Source organism: Hydra vulgaris, chromosome 06 (genome assembly GCF_038396675.1).
Source record: "Hydra vulgaris chromosome 06, alternate assembly HydraT2T_AEP".
In the NCBI taxonomy this organism is placed as follows: Eukaryota; Metazoa; Cnidaria; class Hydrozoa; order Anthoathecata; family Hydridae; genus Hydra; species Hydra vulgaris.
The window spans coordinates 24,585,074-24,601,318 of record NC_088925.1 but is presented as its reverse complement, the minus strand read 5'-3'; the positions used below and the strand labels follow the sequence as shown (position 1 = coordinate 24,601,318).

Here is a 16,245-nt window from a genome sequence, read left to right as displayed (position 1 = left end):
TCTAGTAACCTATCATAGCTGTATCCCATTTGCCCTGATATTTTTTTTCATTTCTAGAATATCCTGATGAAAACGTTCTCCATAGTTTTCACTTACATCACCCAAATTTGATCTGAAAAATTTAAAGTATGATTGTAGGTAGGTAGCTTTATTGACAATCTGTAATTCATATCTGCATACCGTAAAGCTAATTTTTTCACAAGCTATTGTTGCCTAAAACTTGTTGTCTAAATGCAATCAACGCTTTTTTTTTTAACTGCAGACATTTTAATGCTTTAAAATATTGTTTGAGAAAACCTAGTTTAATTTGAAGGGGTAAAAGTGAGATCATTTCTAGAGGTATCAGAGATTGCTTGATAACATTGTGAAAACCAGGCTGTAAATTTTCTCTTACTAGTCAATCCCGTTTAAAAAGTGCTAATCAACAGCCCTGCTATCCCAAAAACAAACAAAAAAAAGTAGTACTTCGTGTATACTATTATAGACCGACAAGAAATGCTTGCATCTTAAAGACTTTACATTCATCCAACTTATAACTATCGTAATTGATTTTTTCAAGCAACAATTTCATGTTCTCGTAGTCTTCCTTTAGATGAACAGAATGCGCTACTGGGATTGATGGAAATTAATTTTTGTTATGGAGCAAAACGTGTTTTTGAGCTTTTAATGAATAAGCTCCACTTTTCAGAAATGTGAATAATGCCAGTTTCACCAAAAAGAACACGAAAGGCATGACAATAGCACAGTGATTCTTACACTACATATATTGTTTCATGTCTCTTTTGGTAATTTGAAGTTTTGCAACTTAGATTTAATAAATTCCATTCTTTCAAACGTGACGTCAGAACTTCGGCATTTGATTTAGTGAGACCGAAATCGCGAACTAAGTCATCAAGTTCTTTTTGATAAGAGAAATGAGGGAAATCATTCGGTTTTCTGAAATCACAGTCATCAATGATTTCATAAAGTGTATCTTCATCAGAATGATACGCAGCTACTTTTTTGGATTGAGGTGGAGTAGGCACAAGCAATTCAACACTGTGTGGAACTGATTCAATAGAAAATAGAATAATTGGATAAACTAGAGATCTAAATGATGATTTATTGGTTCTCTCTATATTCTTGAAATTGCAAAGGGCATTGATTTTTGGATTCCACGAAGTCATCCTTCCAGATTTGATATGCAGCTGTCACACCTCTAGTGTCGTGCCTAAGATATAGCCTTTCTAAAATAAGCCTATAGCCATGCTTAAATAAGCGTGATATACAGTAAATAATATTGTAATACTGATAATTTTATGTCTAGCTTGTGTTGGACTAATATAGTATCCACAAACATAACAGAATGAGTAAGGAAAAAACTTGCAGAAACCATTGAACACTAACCACTTTATTTAACAATTATATTTAGTTAAACTGAAAACAAACGCATAAATATTGTTAAAATTAACATATATATATAACGTTATAAATACATATGTTTTTGCTAAACATTTATGCGATTCACCAAGATTTTGTTAGAAAAAGCTTAAAGTATATTTCAAATTTTCTACCGTGCAATTTATTTCTTATAATAATGGTAATAAAATTAATAATAATGATAATAATAACAATAATAGCAATAACAATAATAATTATAATAATATTAATATAAATAAATTTCTTTAACTATGATTAATGGATTTTTCTGTGAAAATGAAGCGGAAAAGCATTCAGCATTTTGATGATAGGTAGAAGTTTATTTAAAAATTCAAAATATTTTTTTGAATTTTTAAATAAATTTTAAAAATTTAATCTCTTTTTATTAGCCATTTGAAAAATTAAAAAATTGAAAAATTAAAAAAATCTATCTTAAAAAAAAAGGATTTTTTTAAAGAGAATCGAAAACATACACTACGTTTACCTTTGCTTATTTGTAACGTTATCGGTATTGTTTACTTTTTAATACAAACTATTAAAAAAATTTACTTCTCGTTTTATATTTATAGAATAAAGGATTACGAAAAATCTCTAAAGATTATTAATATCTTTTTATATCTTGTTTCAATAGTTGTAGGCGTCCATCGATTAATGACTAAATGTAATGATTTAACAATTTATTATATAGAAACACAGCAGCGTATAAAACTGTAGAACAAACAACTACGATTTGTTTATGAGAAAAACCGCAGTCTTTTTTTATTTTTTTATCAAGCAATAACAGATAAGTATGAATGAAAAGTTAAAATGTAAAAGAATGAAAATGATACAAACTCAGCATTGCTCATTTCAACTTTGACGCATAAAAATTTTTACTTGTTGCAAATATTTTGTCTGGTAAATTCAATTTTAATGCCATTTTATTACTTAAATATATACATATACATAAGAAAACATAGAGAACAAGTATACATAAGAGAACAAGTAAAGTCTGCATAACATAAGCTGCTATACATAAGAGAACAAGTAAAGTCTGCATAACATTATGAAGTCAATCAAACTTTAAATTGATAAAATAGCAGCTTATTTAGATAAAGCAGCCTTGGGTAAAGTGTTGATTTTAGAATTAAAAAACCCGTAGTTTGAAGTTCGCAAGTCACACAAAAAGAAAGTACTTTTGTATATATACCAAATTAGGCGTCATTAAATTTGATACATTTGAAACTAAAATGAAATCTAGTCAAACATAAATGGAGAGAACTTAAAGCGGTAAAGAGTCATACCTTTCCTCACTTAAGTCTTTATGATAATGAAAAAGTAGCTTGATTTTAATCACTACATTCAATCAACAATAAGCGAATTTTATAATACGGAGATTTCAATTTAAGTCATACAGTTATGGTAACGTCGCAGTTCGAATTGTCAAAAAAAAAACGTCGCAGTCGGAATTCGCACACATTTTAGTAAATCTTCAATACAAAAGTAATCAAAAAAATCTCAAAGCTCTAAATTCAACTTCATGTTACAACTAAGAATCTAATAAAATGATAACAAAAAAAATGTAAATCTTACTAAATGTAAAACCCGTTTCTTCACATATTGTTAATATGTCTTCATCAATTGTTCGCATCAATAACTATTGATCATGCCTAGAAACAACAACAATGATCATAGGTAGTGGAAAACTATTGTTATTTTAAAATTATTCTTATTTTAAGTAATGTTAATGTTTAATTTGCCTTCAAATATCGACAGGTTCCTTAATTCCTCGTATTCTCTTTAAGTTCTAATACTAAATTTACAAAAAAAACATTTATATAAAAAAAGGGTTAATAAAAACAGGCATGAGCTCAATGAAGATATATATATATATATATATATATATATATATATATATATATATATATATATATATATATATATATATATATATATATATATATATATATATACATATATATATATGTATATATATATATATATATATATATATATACATATATATATATGTATATATATATATATATATATATATATATATATATATATATATATATATATATATATATATATATATATAGTTATCACAATCATTTTCACAGATCGGCTATGAAGACTTAACACTTTTAAAATCAAATAAGATTGTTTAAAATATTGTGTATAATTCAGTTTTAATATGAAGAATAAAGCCTTCATAAATATGTACATTGAATAAATAAAAGTAAATGTTAAGAAATTTTTATTGGTGTTAGTATATTTGAACGACAGTCACTATTACTTTTGCGATTGGCATTCAAATATAAAGACAATCTCCATTAACTATAAAGAAAAGAGGCAATAAAAACAAACAAAAAAACTAAGGTATGTAATTCAATTTAGAAATATTTCTTTAATGGGCTTTATATACTCTATTAAATTATCAAAATACTGAAGATGCACTGTCAAAAAAATTTATTTATTATTTATTTTTAATTCTATTACTAATCATCAGCAAGGTATGCACCAAGTTGACCTTACAAAGTTGACCAGAAGTATGATGCAGAAAGTGAATCAGAATCTGAAGATGACAGCATACTGAAGCATACTGAATCAGAATTTGAAGATGACAGCAGAGATGAAGGCAGATATCATTTGTTTGCCGAAAATGAAAAAGACTCAATGGACCAAGGAGGTGAAGATACCCCCAAGCCGGATCGTAATAATAACAGTGACGGTAAAAATGAAGAAATGGTTGAAGATCTTCCTATTCCTGTTGTATTGTCATTTCTTGATGTTGGTTTTTTAAAATTTGGCCAAACAACACAGCGATCATGTCGCAAAGTCTTAGAACTGAGATCATAGCTCGCGGATCTGATTTATTTCAAAACAAGAATGGACCTTTTGTTGCAAACTCAGGAGGACGTTCAATGAACTCAACATGGCTCAAACGACGACTTGCAAATGGTGATGAAGTGGGTCGTTCGTGGTTGTTATATTCATCAGTTAACGAAGCAGCTTATTGTTTCTGTTGTTTACTATTTCCAACTTCTAACTCAAATTCACAATTTTCTTTTGAATCAGCTGATGGATTTACCAACTGGAGATACACAGAACGATTAAAAAATCACAAGAACAGTCTCTGTCACTGCAAATCATTTACTATATGGAAAGAAGCTGAACGAAGATTAATTTATGGAAAAGGAATAGATTCAGAACTCGAAGCTCAAATTGAATCTGAAAAGCAACAGTGGGGAAATATCTTAAAAAGAATTCTTTCTTGTATTAAGGTTCTTGCTTCTCAGAACGTGGTTTTACGTGGTCATGGAGAAAAACTTAGTACTGCTGAAGAAGGAGCCAATATTTGATACTTTCTTGCCCTTCTGAAACTCCTTGCTGAGTAGACCTTCTCGCTGCAAACCATCTACAGAAAGCTAAAGAAAATCCAGGGTCCGTATCTTATCTGTCTCCAGACATTCAAAATGAGTTCATCAGCCTACTTGCCTGTACTGTTAGAGATAAGCTCCTCACTAATATCAAAAGAAGTAAGTATTTTGGTATCTTATTTGGTTTGACTCTTGATCTGTGACTCGAGAGCAGTTATCCGAAGTAATAAGATTTGTGTACATTGATTTTGTTAGTGATGTTGTGATCTGAGAGTCATTGTTTGGATACATTGAAATCCATGCCAAAGATGAAACAACTCTTGAAGCTGTTATTACTGAGAAACATAAATCGGACAATCTATCACTGGCAGATTGTAGATCCCAATGTTACGACAACGCTGATCCTATAGTCATAATATTTTTTGGAACAATTGAAAGCATTTATCTGTTTTCTTTTCTCGTTTGACTCTGCGATGGGAGATTTGAAAAATGCTGTTAAGATCACTGTTAAACGGGAAGCAGAAACCAGATAGAGTGTGCAAATGCAGAAGCTGTTAAAGCAATTTCTGAAGGAGTCGCTGAATTGGTTGAACTTCTTAAAAGTCTTTCAAATGACATAAGCCAGACAAGCTAGGTGGATACAAGAAATGAAGCTGGAACTTTACTTCAAAATATTCTGAAATTTAATTTCATTGTTTTACTTCATTTCTGGAACAACATTCTGGGAAAAGTAGACCGCGTTCAAAAACGACTACAAGATCCCACAATGAACTTTAAAGATGCAGCATCTGATATGAAAATGTTGGAAAATTATCTCAAAGAACTTTGTGATCATTTGTGCCAAAATGCAATTGAGTATAGCAAGGGCAGATGTATGGAGTGGGGAATCGAAGTTGAGAGGAGAATCAGGCGACGGCGAATAATGCCAGGTGAAGGGGCTAGAGATTGTGGCCTCTCTGCTGAAGATTTTTTTAGGTGCCCCAAGAATACCTAATGGTCTTGTAACAGAACACCGCGAAAGTGCATTTAACTAGAAAGTTCACGCCTACTTCCTGAACGTGACGCGAAAATATGTCCAGAGCTCGTTTCAAACCTGGATCTCCTGCTTCTTATGCAAGCGCTCTAACCACTGCGTTACGGCCGCACAAAGATGAAGTTTGCAGAGTTTTGAAAATGATATTGGATTATTTTCAACAAGAACTAACAACTCGCTTAAGACGATTAAATGATCTCAATGAAAAATTTGGATTCTTGCTCAATGTGAGAATATTGCTAAAGAGGGATGGTGATGAAAATCAAAAAAGTTTGCAGCAACATTGTTTGGATCTGGAAAACTTTTACAGTACAGATATCAGTGGAGCAGAATTATTTACTGAAATCGCAGATTGTCAGGTGCTGCTTAAATCTCGTGGGGGCCCAATACCAACAACTCCGCTAAATTTACTTTCATTTATTTTGTCATACGGAGACGACGTTTTTCCAAATTTACGCATTGCATTACAAATCTTGCTCACAATTGCAGTTTCAATAGCCAGTTGCAAACGTTCCTTCAGCAAGTTGAAGCTTATTCTTTCATCTACGAGCTTCAATGGGGCAACAACGTTTTGTTGATTTGGCTATCCTCAGTGTCGAAAGAGAAACTCTAGAATGAACAGACTTTGGCGACATAATAGATAATTTTGCCGCAGTTAAAGCTAGAAAGATCAAACTATAATTTATAAACAGTTATTGATTATCGGATCTGATTGACCATCTGTCACTTTTAATGACTAATTCACATGAACCATTATGGATACGTAATTGGAAGCATAAGTTAAATTGAGTTTGCATTATGATTAGCATTTGCATTTTTATAATTAAAATTATCATATACTTGGAAACATTAGGTGTTTTTTTTTTAGTTCGTACGTCTGTTTCAGGGGGGCGACAATTTTCAGCATTGCCCTGGGCGCCAGAAACCCTAGCTACGCTACTAGATTGGACATATCTTTGCCGACTTTAATGCTTCAGGAAAAATCTCCTTATTTATTGCAGGTTTTTATATACGTATCAATTCTGCAATCTTAATTTTATTTGCAACAACTACATTATGTGAAACGTATTCAAAGCCAGATGATTAATTATTTTTAAGAAAGAAAAGGTCATTTTCTACTCTTTCAGAGTTTAAAAGTTATGCAGTCATGTCACGTCAAGTCGCAGTCATGATTTTTATTTAGGTTTGTTGAGGACTATTGTTATTGAAATTTTCTCCGAGCAAGTATGGTTGTATTTATTTTTTTTTCTTTCTATGATTTTTAATTATCAAATTTGTTTTTAATATTTTGTTTACTGTAAAAAAAGGTTTTTTCGAAAAGATTTTTTTGTGAAGACTTTGCTTTTTTAAAAATTTATTATGAAACTTTTTTATTTTTTGAACATTTTATAATTGTTTTATTATTTAAATATGTTTTAAGAAGTGATTTAATGATTTTAATTTTAGTTTTTTTTAATTCATGTGCATCAAGAAAGTTGCTAATAAACATATTGAACGCTTTGTTTGTATTATCACTCTTAAAAACCTGATTCGACGTCTTGTTTTATTTTATTTTTTTTGAAAAATTATTTGTATTGTTGATAGGTTGCGTTAGATGTTGCTTTAAAAGAATTTGTTTTAACTTACACGGGATCTTTTTACTTATATACGAAAGTGACTAATTAAAGTTTAAAAACTTTTGGAATAAAGTTTCTATATAATTGTTAATTAAAAAATGATCGATTGCATGTGCTGAACATTTTTTACTCTATTTGATTTATTTATAAATGGTGTTGTATATAAAAAACAAGTTATATTTAAATAGTATTTTTTTTTCTTTAAATAATGTATTTATTTGGAATATTGTAAAGTATTTATTTAAAATACTTTACAATATTCTTGTAAAAAATAAATTCTTTGTATTCTGACAGGAGCAAGCAGAAGACAACACATCAAGAATCCAGGGGTGGGGGAGGGAGAAGGTGGGCTTTTTGGAATGCTCAAAAGAATGGCTGTTCGGTAGTAAATTTTTTAGTGTTTTAACCCAACTTTTTGGGTAAAAACACTAAAAAACAGAATCGCATGGATAAGATATAAACTATTTTCGTGGTCAAAGTTACGACAATGCGTCTAACATGTCCGGTGACCTCAAGCTCGCATTAAAAAATTTAATCCTTTAGCTACTTTGGTACCATTTTCTTTTAATGCGCATTCTTTAAATCTTGTTGGTGAATGCTCTGTGAACTGTTTTAGAAATGCTTCTGAATTTTTTATTCTGCTTCAAAATATATTATATATTTTGAATAATATATTATATATTAAATATTACAAATGTATACAAAATATATTATATATAAATTTTTCTTGTGCTTCTAAACATAGATGGAAAATAGAACAGTTTAATTAAAACAGAAAGCGTATCGCTCAAAAAACTATATATATATATATATATATATATATATATATATATATATATATATATATATATATATATATATATATATATATATATATATATATATATATATATATATATATATATATATATATATATATATATGTTCTTTATTACATTTAAAACATTTTGTTAATATTTCATAAAACTTACTAGCCAAAATATAAACAATTACAAGTGAAGATTTTTAACATATAAAAAACAAACAAACGCGGAGACTCGGGAGGCTCGAAGAAGACCGTAAAAATTTTGTCGTCGAGAACCGCTGTAAAATATGTTACATATTAAATGTTTCAAGTAGTAAATAAAAAGGTTTGTGTTTTGCAATAATAAAAGAATAACAAGATTTATAAAAAAAAAATAACGAAGACAAAATTTACCAAAAATTTTTTAAAATGTTATCGACAGATTGTATAATAGCAATATAGGCTTGCAGATACCAGGTAGTCAGCAAGACCTGATGCAAGTAATAGTTTAAACAAAAATTGGAATAAAATAAATGACACACGGTCATTTATCAAAGATGATAAATCAGAAATATCAACCAAAGATTATGGACTACATTTAAAATTAAACAGTCTTGAAACAGCTATAAAACTCGTAAACAATTAAAGTATTTTGAATCACATTTAGAAGTTTACAAAAAAGCAGAAATACTTCAATATCAATATATAAAATATTGTTTTTAAATAAAATTCATCTCAAAAATTTTAATTAAAAATAACATTTTTATAGGATCTATGATAAAATGATAAAATGGTAAAATGATAAGAACTGATAAACTTCAAGAACTGTTTCCTTACATCAAATGCAGATTCAATTGAATCTGCATTTAACATAGATATGAACTTTATATAATATATAATAAAACTCAAGTAAAAAATTATAATTTTTTTCTTTTATGTTAATTGATTAATTTAATATATATTTTTGTATCAAAAACGTTTGGTTTTTAATAATCACCCCATACCAAAGTCGACAGTTACTCTTAAAAGAGGGCGCCTAAAGGAACAGTGCCCCAGGGCGTCAAAAATATAAATATGTCTCTGAACACATCTTACCTTCTCTCTTCTTTGTTTGTGAAATGATTTACTCTATTCTTTTCTAAAATTTTACAGGTTTAAGTTCATAAAAATATAAGTATAAACTAATCATTATTTATTCAAGAGTTTTACATACACGTACAGTTTGACAGTTATTGACACGTACACGTACAGTTGACAGTTATTTAAATCGTATTTATTACATAAATGCGAGTTAAAAGTAGTTACATTAAATAAATGTTGTTTCGCTGTTCTTTAAAACAATTTAATTGTGGTTACATTTTTTATCTCATTATTCAGGGTCTAAGTCGAAGTCAGTGGTTCTCAATAAGTAACTAAGTAGTCTGATATTTTAAGTTATATTGACGGATTATAAAAATTGTTAATGGGATGTCTTGTTGAAGGTAATTTATAATTAGAACTTGATTTAAGCTGAAGGATTGTCCATAAAGTACGTACGCTCAAATGGTGGAGAGGGGTCTGCAAATAGCGTATATTAGATGGGGGGCAAGGGGTAAATTATAAAAGTAAGGAGACACTAAATAAAATAAAAAATCATAAGATGTTGATAGGTAGGTTAAAAACATAGGTACATTTAGGGAGGTGAATATTACTCAAAAAAGCGTAAAGCAAAATGCTGGAGGATTGCATCGAAATAAAAGCGTACTTACTTTTTGGACTTTTTGGTTCTTATGAACTTGAAAAAAAAAAGAGTTTTTTCAGCGGTTAGGAGTTGTCCATAAATTACATCACACAACTTTTGACTCCCTACCACCTCTCGTTACAATATCGTTACTCTTTAGTAACAAGTTTGGTACGAGTCGTCACAAAACCGCTAAAAATTTCCCCTTTTCCAGAGCGTGACGTAGTTTATGGACAACCTCTTATTAATTGGCTGTCCATAAATTACTCTCCTCGGAAGAGTATTTAACGTGGAAATTTATGCCTCCTTCATTTTTAATATTCCAATTGAAGTTGGAGCTGGCATCTATACTCTAATAGTTATATACTAAATAGACATTGTTAATTCTTAATTAATTGATATTAAGCTCTAAATAGTTTTACAATTATATAATGTTCAATGTTACTTTTAATTTAATTTCATTTAACATTGTTTTATATTATTTAACATAGTTCAATATTACATAATATAAGTTTAATTATAGTTTAGCTTAAGTTTTAAAGAATGAACTAAAAGAGCAATTTTAAACAATTTTCAATTCTCTTTGCTCATTAATTGTTCATACCTCACCTCCTACATACATAAAGATTTCAATTTCGTTCATTATAACCTTTCCAAAAGTAAACTCTCGAAGCCAACTGACTTTTTTTAATTTTTTTTTTAGGTGCCCCAGGAAATCCTTACGGTCTTATCACAGAGCACCGCGGAAGAGCATTTGAAAGAAAGTTCACGCCTCCTTCCTAACCGATATTATAAAACTTGCCCAGAGGTGGCATTGAACCACATTTTGATATTTAATTAAATGTCTGCCTTTATAGAGTTAGAGACTGATTAATAAAAAATAAGATTTGAATTGGAAGTAAAGTAATGTATAATAATAATAATAAATACAAAAAAAAAGTGTAAAATTTGTTCGAGTTGTAAAAACTTGAGGTAAGTTTACAAAATAATATATTTCAACTTTTTAAGTTTGTGCTTAAGCTATAGATAATTTTACAATTTATATAATGTCTATATAAAACTATACTATAATAAGTTATTTATTTACAATTGCATTAAATTCTGTACAATAAAAGGAACACATGAAAACTAATTAAAACAACATATAAAATATATAAAAATAAAAATTCCAGTAAAACTTTAATTCAAAAATTTAAAAGAATTAAAAAAATAGTAATTTTTTTAACGTGTAAATAGTTATTAATTAAACAACCTATTTAATTATAAATAAAATTTTTTTTAAGTTAATATTTATATATTACCTATACCGCTGACAATAACTCAGTTAGTTGCAACGAAATTCTGTTACATTATGTTGACAAATTTTGCAGTCTAGTCTGCAGCAATAGTGAAACTTACATGCACAAGTTTTTTCCATTAAAAACGAAAATTCACTAAAACCTCGGTTGCAGCAAAGTTTTTCACAACTATCCGGAGAATTTGCAGAAAGAGAACATTTTCTGCCTTTTGTACCTATTGCACCAAGTGCTACATCGGTATTACAAAAGTCAGGACTGTCCGTCATATAAATAAAGTAATTTTTTTCTGGCTTGATATTTGTATGCGTAATAAGTTGTCCATTGTTATCTGGTCCTGCTTTAAATGCGTTATTATATATACTTTTTAGTTCGTTACCCATTTCTTCAAAAGACGGCAAAATTCGAACACACTTTTTAAACGCGCAAGCACCAGAAAGCCCATGGCAAATACACGTCTCTTTTTTAATTTTTTCTAAAGCCTAACAATAAAAAAGAAGCTAATAAAAATAATTGAAAATAAAGTTGAAGAAATAAAAATAAATTGACAAAAAAATGTCAAAATGTCATTAAGGATTAAAAACAAATATAAACTGACTGTTCTTCCCGCTTCTTTATTGTGTTCATCCATTTGCCAACGAGCATCCCTAATCTTTTTGCTTGACAAAAGTTCTCGTGAAGAATCTATTCCATGCTTTATGCAATTTTGTAAACAATTTTCGTTATACAGAGGTGACGATGTTGGAGACGGCGACGATGTTGGATCTAGTTTATATCTACATTCTTGTTTCAATCCTTTTAAACAAACGGTTGAAATTATATGAGCTAAACTTGCCGAGAATATTCCGAATAAAAAAGCGCTTTCTCGGGTTGCTATAAAAAAAAATTTTGTACAGATATTTTTAAACTCAGAAAATTATTAACAATAAATTTATTCAAACTACAAAATTATTTAAAGCTGAAATTAAGTTTTTTTAGTTGACTATGACATGTGTTATTATGTAATCCAAAAAATAAATAGTTTGAATCGTAGAACTTAAAAGTATCACAAAAATATTTTGTACCTAACTTTGCTGTTTTTTGTAAAGAACCAGATGCTATAGAGCAGTTCCACTTTTCATCTTTAAATTGTCGTTGACATTCGTTAATACCACAAAGAGATGCACTGCTGATAGCTTTCTTTGTTGCTTCGTCGTCGTTTGATCGTAGGTATTCCGTATTAAGACGAATAACACTTGTCAAAGAAGAGGAAAGAGTGTTTGGTAGGTCGTTATAGGTGCTGTTAATTTAACGTTGAAATTTTTTTTTAAAGCAATATCAAAAAAAGTGAATAGTTCAGTAAAATAATTTTATTTTATTTTAATATTCAACTTTTTAAAAATGTATTTTATATACGATTTACCTGTCACTTTGACTTTGTACATTAGTTGTTTTGATCATTATAAAGATGAAAAAGAAAACTGCATGAAGATTACAAAAGTTCATTTTAAAAAATTAGTTTTAATTTCCCTAATTAACTGCAGTTATTAGGTTTCTGAAATTTAAACTGAATTTGCTGGGATTTTATATGAGGAGGTAACTATTGAATTTATTTGTTTCTATTGTTTTTGAGACGTCAGTAGTTTGCCGCTTAACTAATTAGTATTCATAAATGGCCGACGGATTATCGAGCGATCAGTGTAATTCAAAAATTTTTCAATCAATTAGCGACTATTGAATTCTTTTATTTAGAGTTGTTGATGTTCGGTAGACTGTCGTACTAACACAAATTGATATTTTCGGTTAGTCTTATGATTAAAAAAGATTTGGTCAGTAGCTTGACGTATATATTTCATTTATTTTTTTCATCAACTTAACGAGTCATCAATTAGCATAGTAATGGTTTCAACCTTATCAAAACAGCGATAATTCCATTCTAAAATAATTTTTAAAAAGCCGATAATGCGATGTTTGTTTATATAATTTTAAACATTCTAACGATTATATTTAAAACTAAGGGCGTGCTGTGACGATTACTGTACTATGACATCATACATTAATGTAAAATATTACACTTACTTCTTAAAAAATGCACATCCTTTTCCAAATAGTAAATTTTTATACATTTGTAATTATAATTTTTATATATGTATAATATAAATTTATATCTATATATAATATAAATTTATATCTATATATAATATAAGTTTATATCTATATATAATATAAATTTATATATATATATAATATAAATTTATACATATATGATATATATATATATATATATATATATATATATATATATATATATATATATATATATATATATATATATATATATATATATATATATATATATATATATATATATATATATGATAAACATTAGCATTTAGCTAATTCCTGGTACTGAAAGTAACAATAACATATATACTATATATATATATATATATAATATATATATATATATATATATATATATATATATATATATAAAGTATATATGTTATATATATATATATAAATATATATATATATATATATATTATATATATATATATATATATATATATATATATATATATATATATATATATATATATAGTATGTATGTTATATATATATATATATATATTATATATATATATATATATATATATATATATATATATATATACATATTTTTGTATACATATGTATTTATTTTGTATACATACATATTTATATACATTTTTTTCATCATTTTTAAATTCAATTTTGTAAAATTTTTCTTTAATTACCAGTATTGTTATAAAAAATAAAATGATTGTAATAATTAAGTTCTTCATTTAAATATTTATGATTCATTTATGACATGACAATTTTAATTTTAATGAGGATGATGATTGCAACGAGGATGATAATCGGAAAATTTTTTCTCATTTTGTAAATACCACTATTATACATAATTTTTTTATTAAATTGAACATCCTATAAAGATACCCGGTTTGCATCTTATTTTGTTCCTAGGATGCGGTTCATTTCAGGCTTCCATTAAAAGCTTATTGTGTCTATCCTAATTTTTAAAAATGTCGTTATAAGGATTTTCTTGGTCTTATTTTGAGTTTTTGAACAAGACTTAAGTTATGTATTTTATTCGTATATATTTCCTTTATTAATTATATATCTTATTGTGTTTCAAAATCTTGTTATTATAACTTGTTTTTGAGCTATTTTCACTTTTTTTTTGATCCAACCATATTCACAATTTTTTTTGAGCCAGTCATTTTCACATTTTTACGGAATAAAAGATTTAGTGGTAACACTCCGAAAGTATGTAAATACATATTCATTACAGATTTACAACAAAAATACTAATAATAGCTTTGAGCAAAAGTAGAGTTGAAACACAGCAGCTTAAATAATTTTTTAAATTTTGTAAAGTTACAATTGTCACAAAAAAGAAAAGATTATTTGCGAACCAATTTCGCCATAGATAAATTGTCATAATTGAGAAATAGATAACTATAACGGTGAAATCTTTGAAAAATTGAAAGTTACAATGGTAAAATAAATTACTATATTTAATAAATAAAAGTAATGTTCTTTTTATAAAGCTGAACTTGTAAAATAAAATTGAACTTGAGAAACAAAACATTTTGCAAAATATTGATCTTACTATTGCAAAATTTTTATTTCGACACTATCTTCACAAAGTCAATTTTATGACAAAAAGATAGCAGTAATAAAAGATAAGACAGTCACGAGGTGGTAAAAACAATGAGAATAAAAATTCAAATCAAAACTTTTTTAATCAATAATTTTGCATTTTTTAAATGAGTTTTTGTAACCACCTGATAAGCAGCTTGTTTAATTACTTAATTTTTAATTATTTAATAATTCCAAGAATTATTTTAGAGTTTAAATATAGCATTTAATGTAATGTGGATATCCTTAAAATTACCAATCAAGTGTCTAATAAACCAGTTTTCTGAAACTAATTGAAAAAGTTACTTATAGCAGATCCATGTAATGTTTAGACATCCTTCGTCTTTCCTGTTAAAACGTAACAATAATAATGTAAGAATTAATCTGTTTCTATAACTTTAGAGATGTTACAAGATTTTACAAGAACAACAAAAAAACGCATTTTGGTTACCAAAAAAAAAAAAGCGTTTGGTAAAGCATAAACGTCACATGTTGCAATTGCTTTTTTGCAGTTATTTAGCTAAATCCAGATTGAAGCCTTGCCATGAAATTCCTGAATATATTAGTTTTTCAAATTTCATATTTTGTACTCCGCTCCCAAATGAAAAGTTATATACATCTTTTCCCAAATCCATTATAAGAACTTTATTTTAAAAATTTGATTCAAATATCCCAAGTTATTAGATTAAACGAAAATTATAAGATACATCTTTGTTTGCTAATTTTTTTTTATATATTCATTTATATATCTTTTTTGTTGGATACATAAAAGTTTAAAGCATTTGGCTGTGATCATGGCTAAAACTGTGGCCAAACATAGTAGTAGATTTTATTAGCAATTATTGGATACTAAATAGTGAAAAATGAGACTCCATTGTATAGCTCATAATGCATTGCAAAATAAATATACTTTGCTGATTGTTCACAAAGTTCCATTTCGTTCCAAAAGTATTTAATTAGGGTTGTTACATAGAAAGAAAAAAAGTTTCATCCATTCTCAAGATTCATAATTTTATTTAGAATTTCTTGTACAAAATAATATTTAAGACTATAAAATAAAATAAATTATTTAACAAAAGAATATTCAATTTCTCCTCACAGAATAAGTAAATTGTTTAAAACCAATATCGTCGCTCGGCTGTACGACACAAAAATAACCAAAGTTTAAGGCATTTTGTTTAGAGATGAAACGCATTGAGTTTGGAGATAAAACGATATTTTTTAAAAATTGTTTTTAATATTATTTAAAAGACGAGAAATAAAATATTTTTACAGATTAATTTTTGTTGTTTTCTTAAGTTTGCGGCGCACCTCTTAAAGATCTAAATGTCTCTTTTTAATTGACCTGAT

At 27.5% G+C, this 16,245-nt stretch overlaps 2 protein-coding genes across 2 annotated transcripts; one reads left to right on the top strand and one right to left on the bottom strand.

Moving 5' to 3' along the window:
* The first annotated feature begins 4,325 nt into the window (after positions 1–4,325).
* On the top strand, positions 4,326–4,763 carry LOC136081300 (zinc finger MYM-type protein 5-like). The gene has a single exon (XM_065798607.1). It carries the CDS (start codon positions 4,326–4,328, stop codon positions 4,761–4,763), a length of 438 nt encoding a protein of 145 aa, XP_065654679.1.
* Positions 4,764–10,907: 6,144 nt separating this feature from the next.
* On the bottom strand, positions 10,908–12,791 carry hywnt9/10c (secreted signaling factor Wnt9/10c). The gene is made up of 4 exons (XM_065799673.1): positions 12,632–12,791; positions 12,294–12,508; positions 11,828–12,102; positions 10,908–11,711 (listed from the first exon to the last, which is right to left on the bottom strand). The coding sequence occupies exons 1-4, from the start codon at positions 12,712–12,714 to the stop codon at positions 11,259–11,261; spliced, it is 1,026 nt and encodes a 341-aa protein (XP_065655745.1). The 5' UTR covers positions 12,715–12,791; the 3' UTR covers positions 10,908–11,258.
* Between the last annotated feature and the right edge of the window lie 3,454 nt (positions 12,792–16,245).

Coding starts and splice junctions, on each gene's coding strand:
- LOC136081300 (XM_065798607.1), top strand. CDS start 4,326: ATGAACTCAACATGGCTCAAACGACGACTTGCAAATGGTGATGAAGTG.
- hywnt9/10c (XM_065799673.1), bottom strand. CDS start 12,714: ATGAACTTTTGTAATCTTCATGCAGTTTTCTTTTTCATCTTTATAATG. Junction 12,509..12,631: donor GTACAAAGTCAAAGTGACAG/GTAAATCGTATA, acceptor TTAAATTAACAG/CACCTATAACGACCTACCAA. Junction 12,103..12,293: donor ACAAAAAACAGCAAAGTTAG/GTACAAAATATT, acceptor TTTTTTTTATAG/CAACCCGAGAAAGCGCTTTT.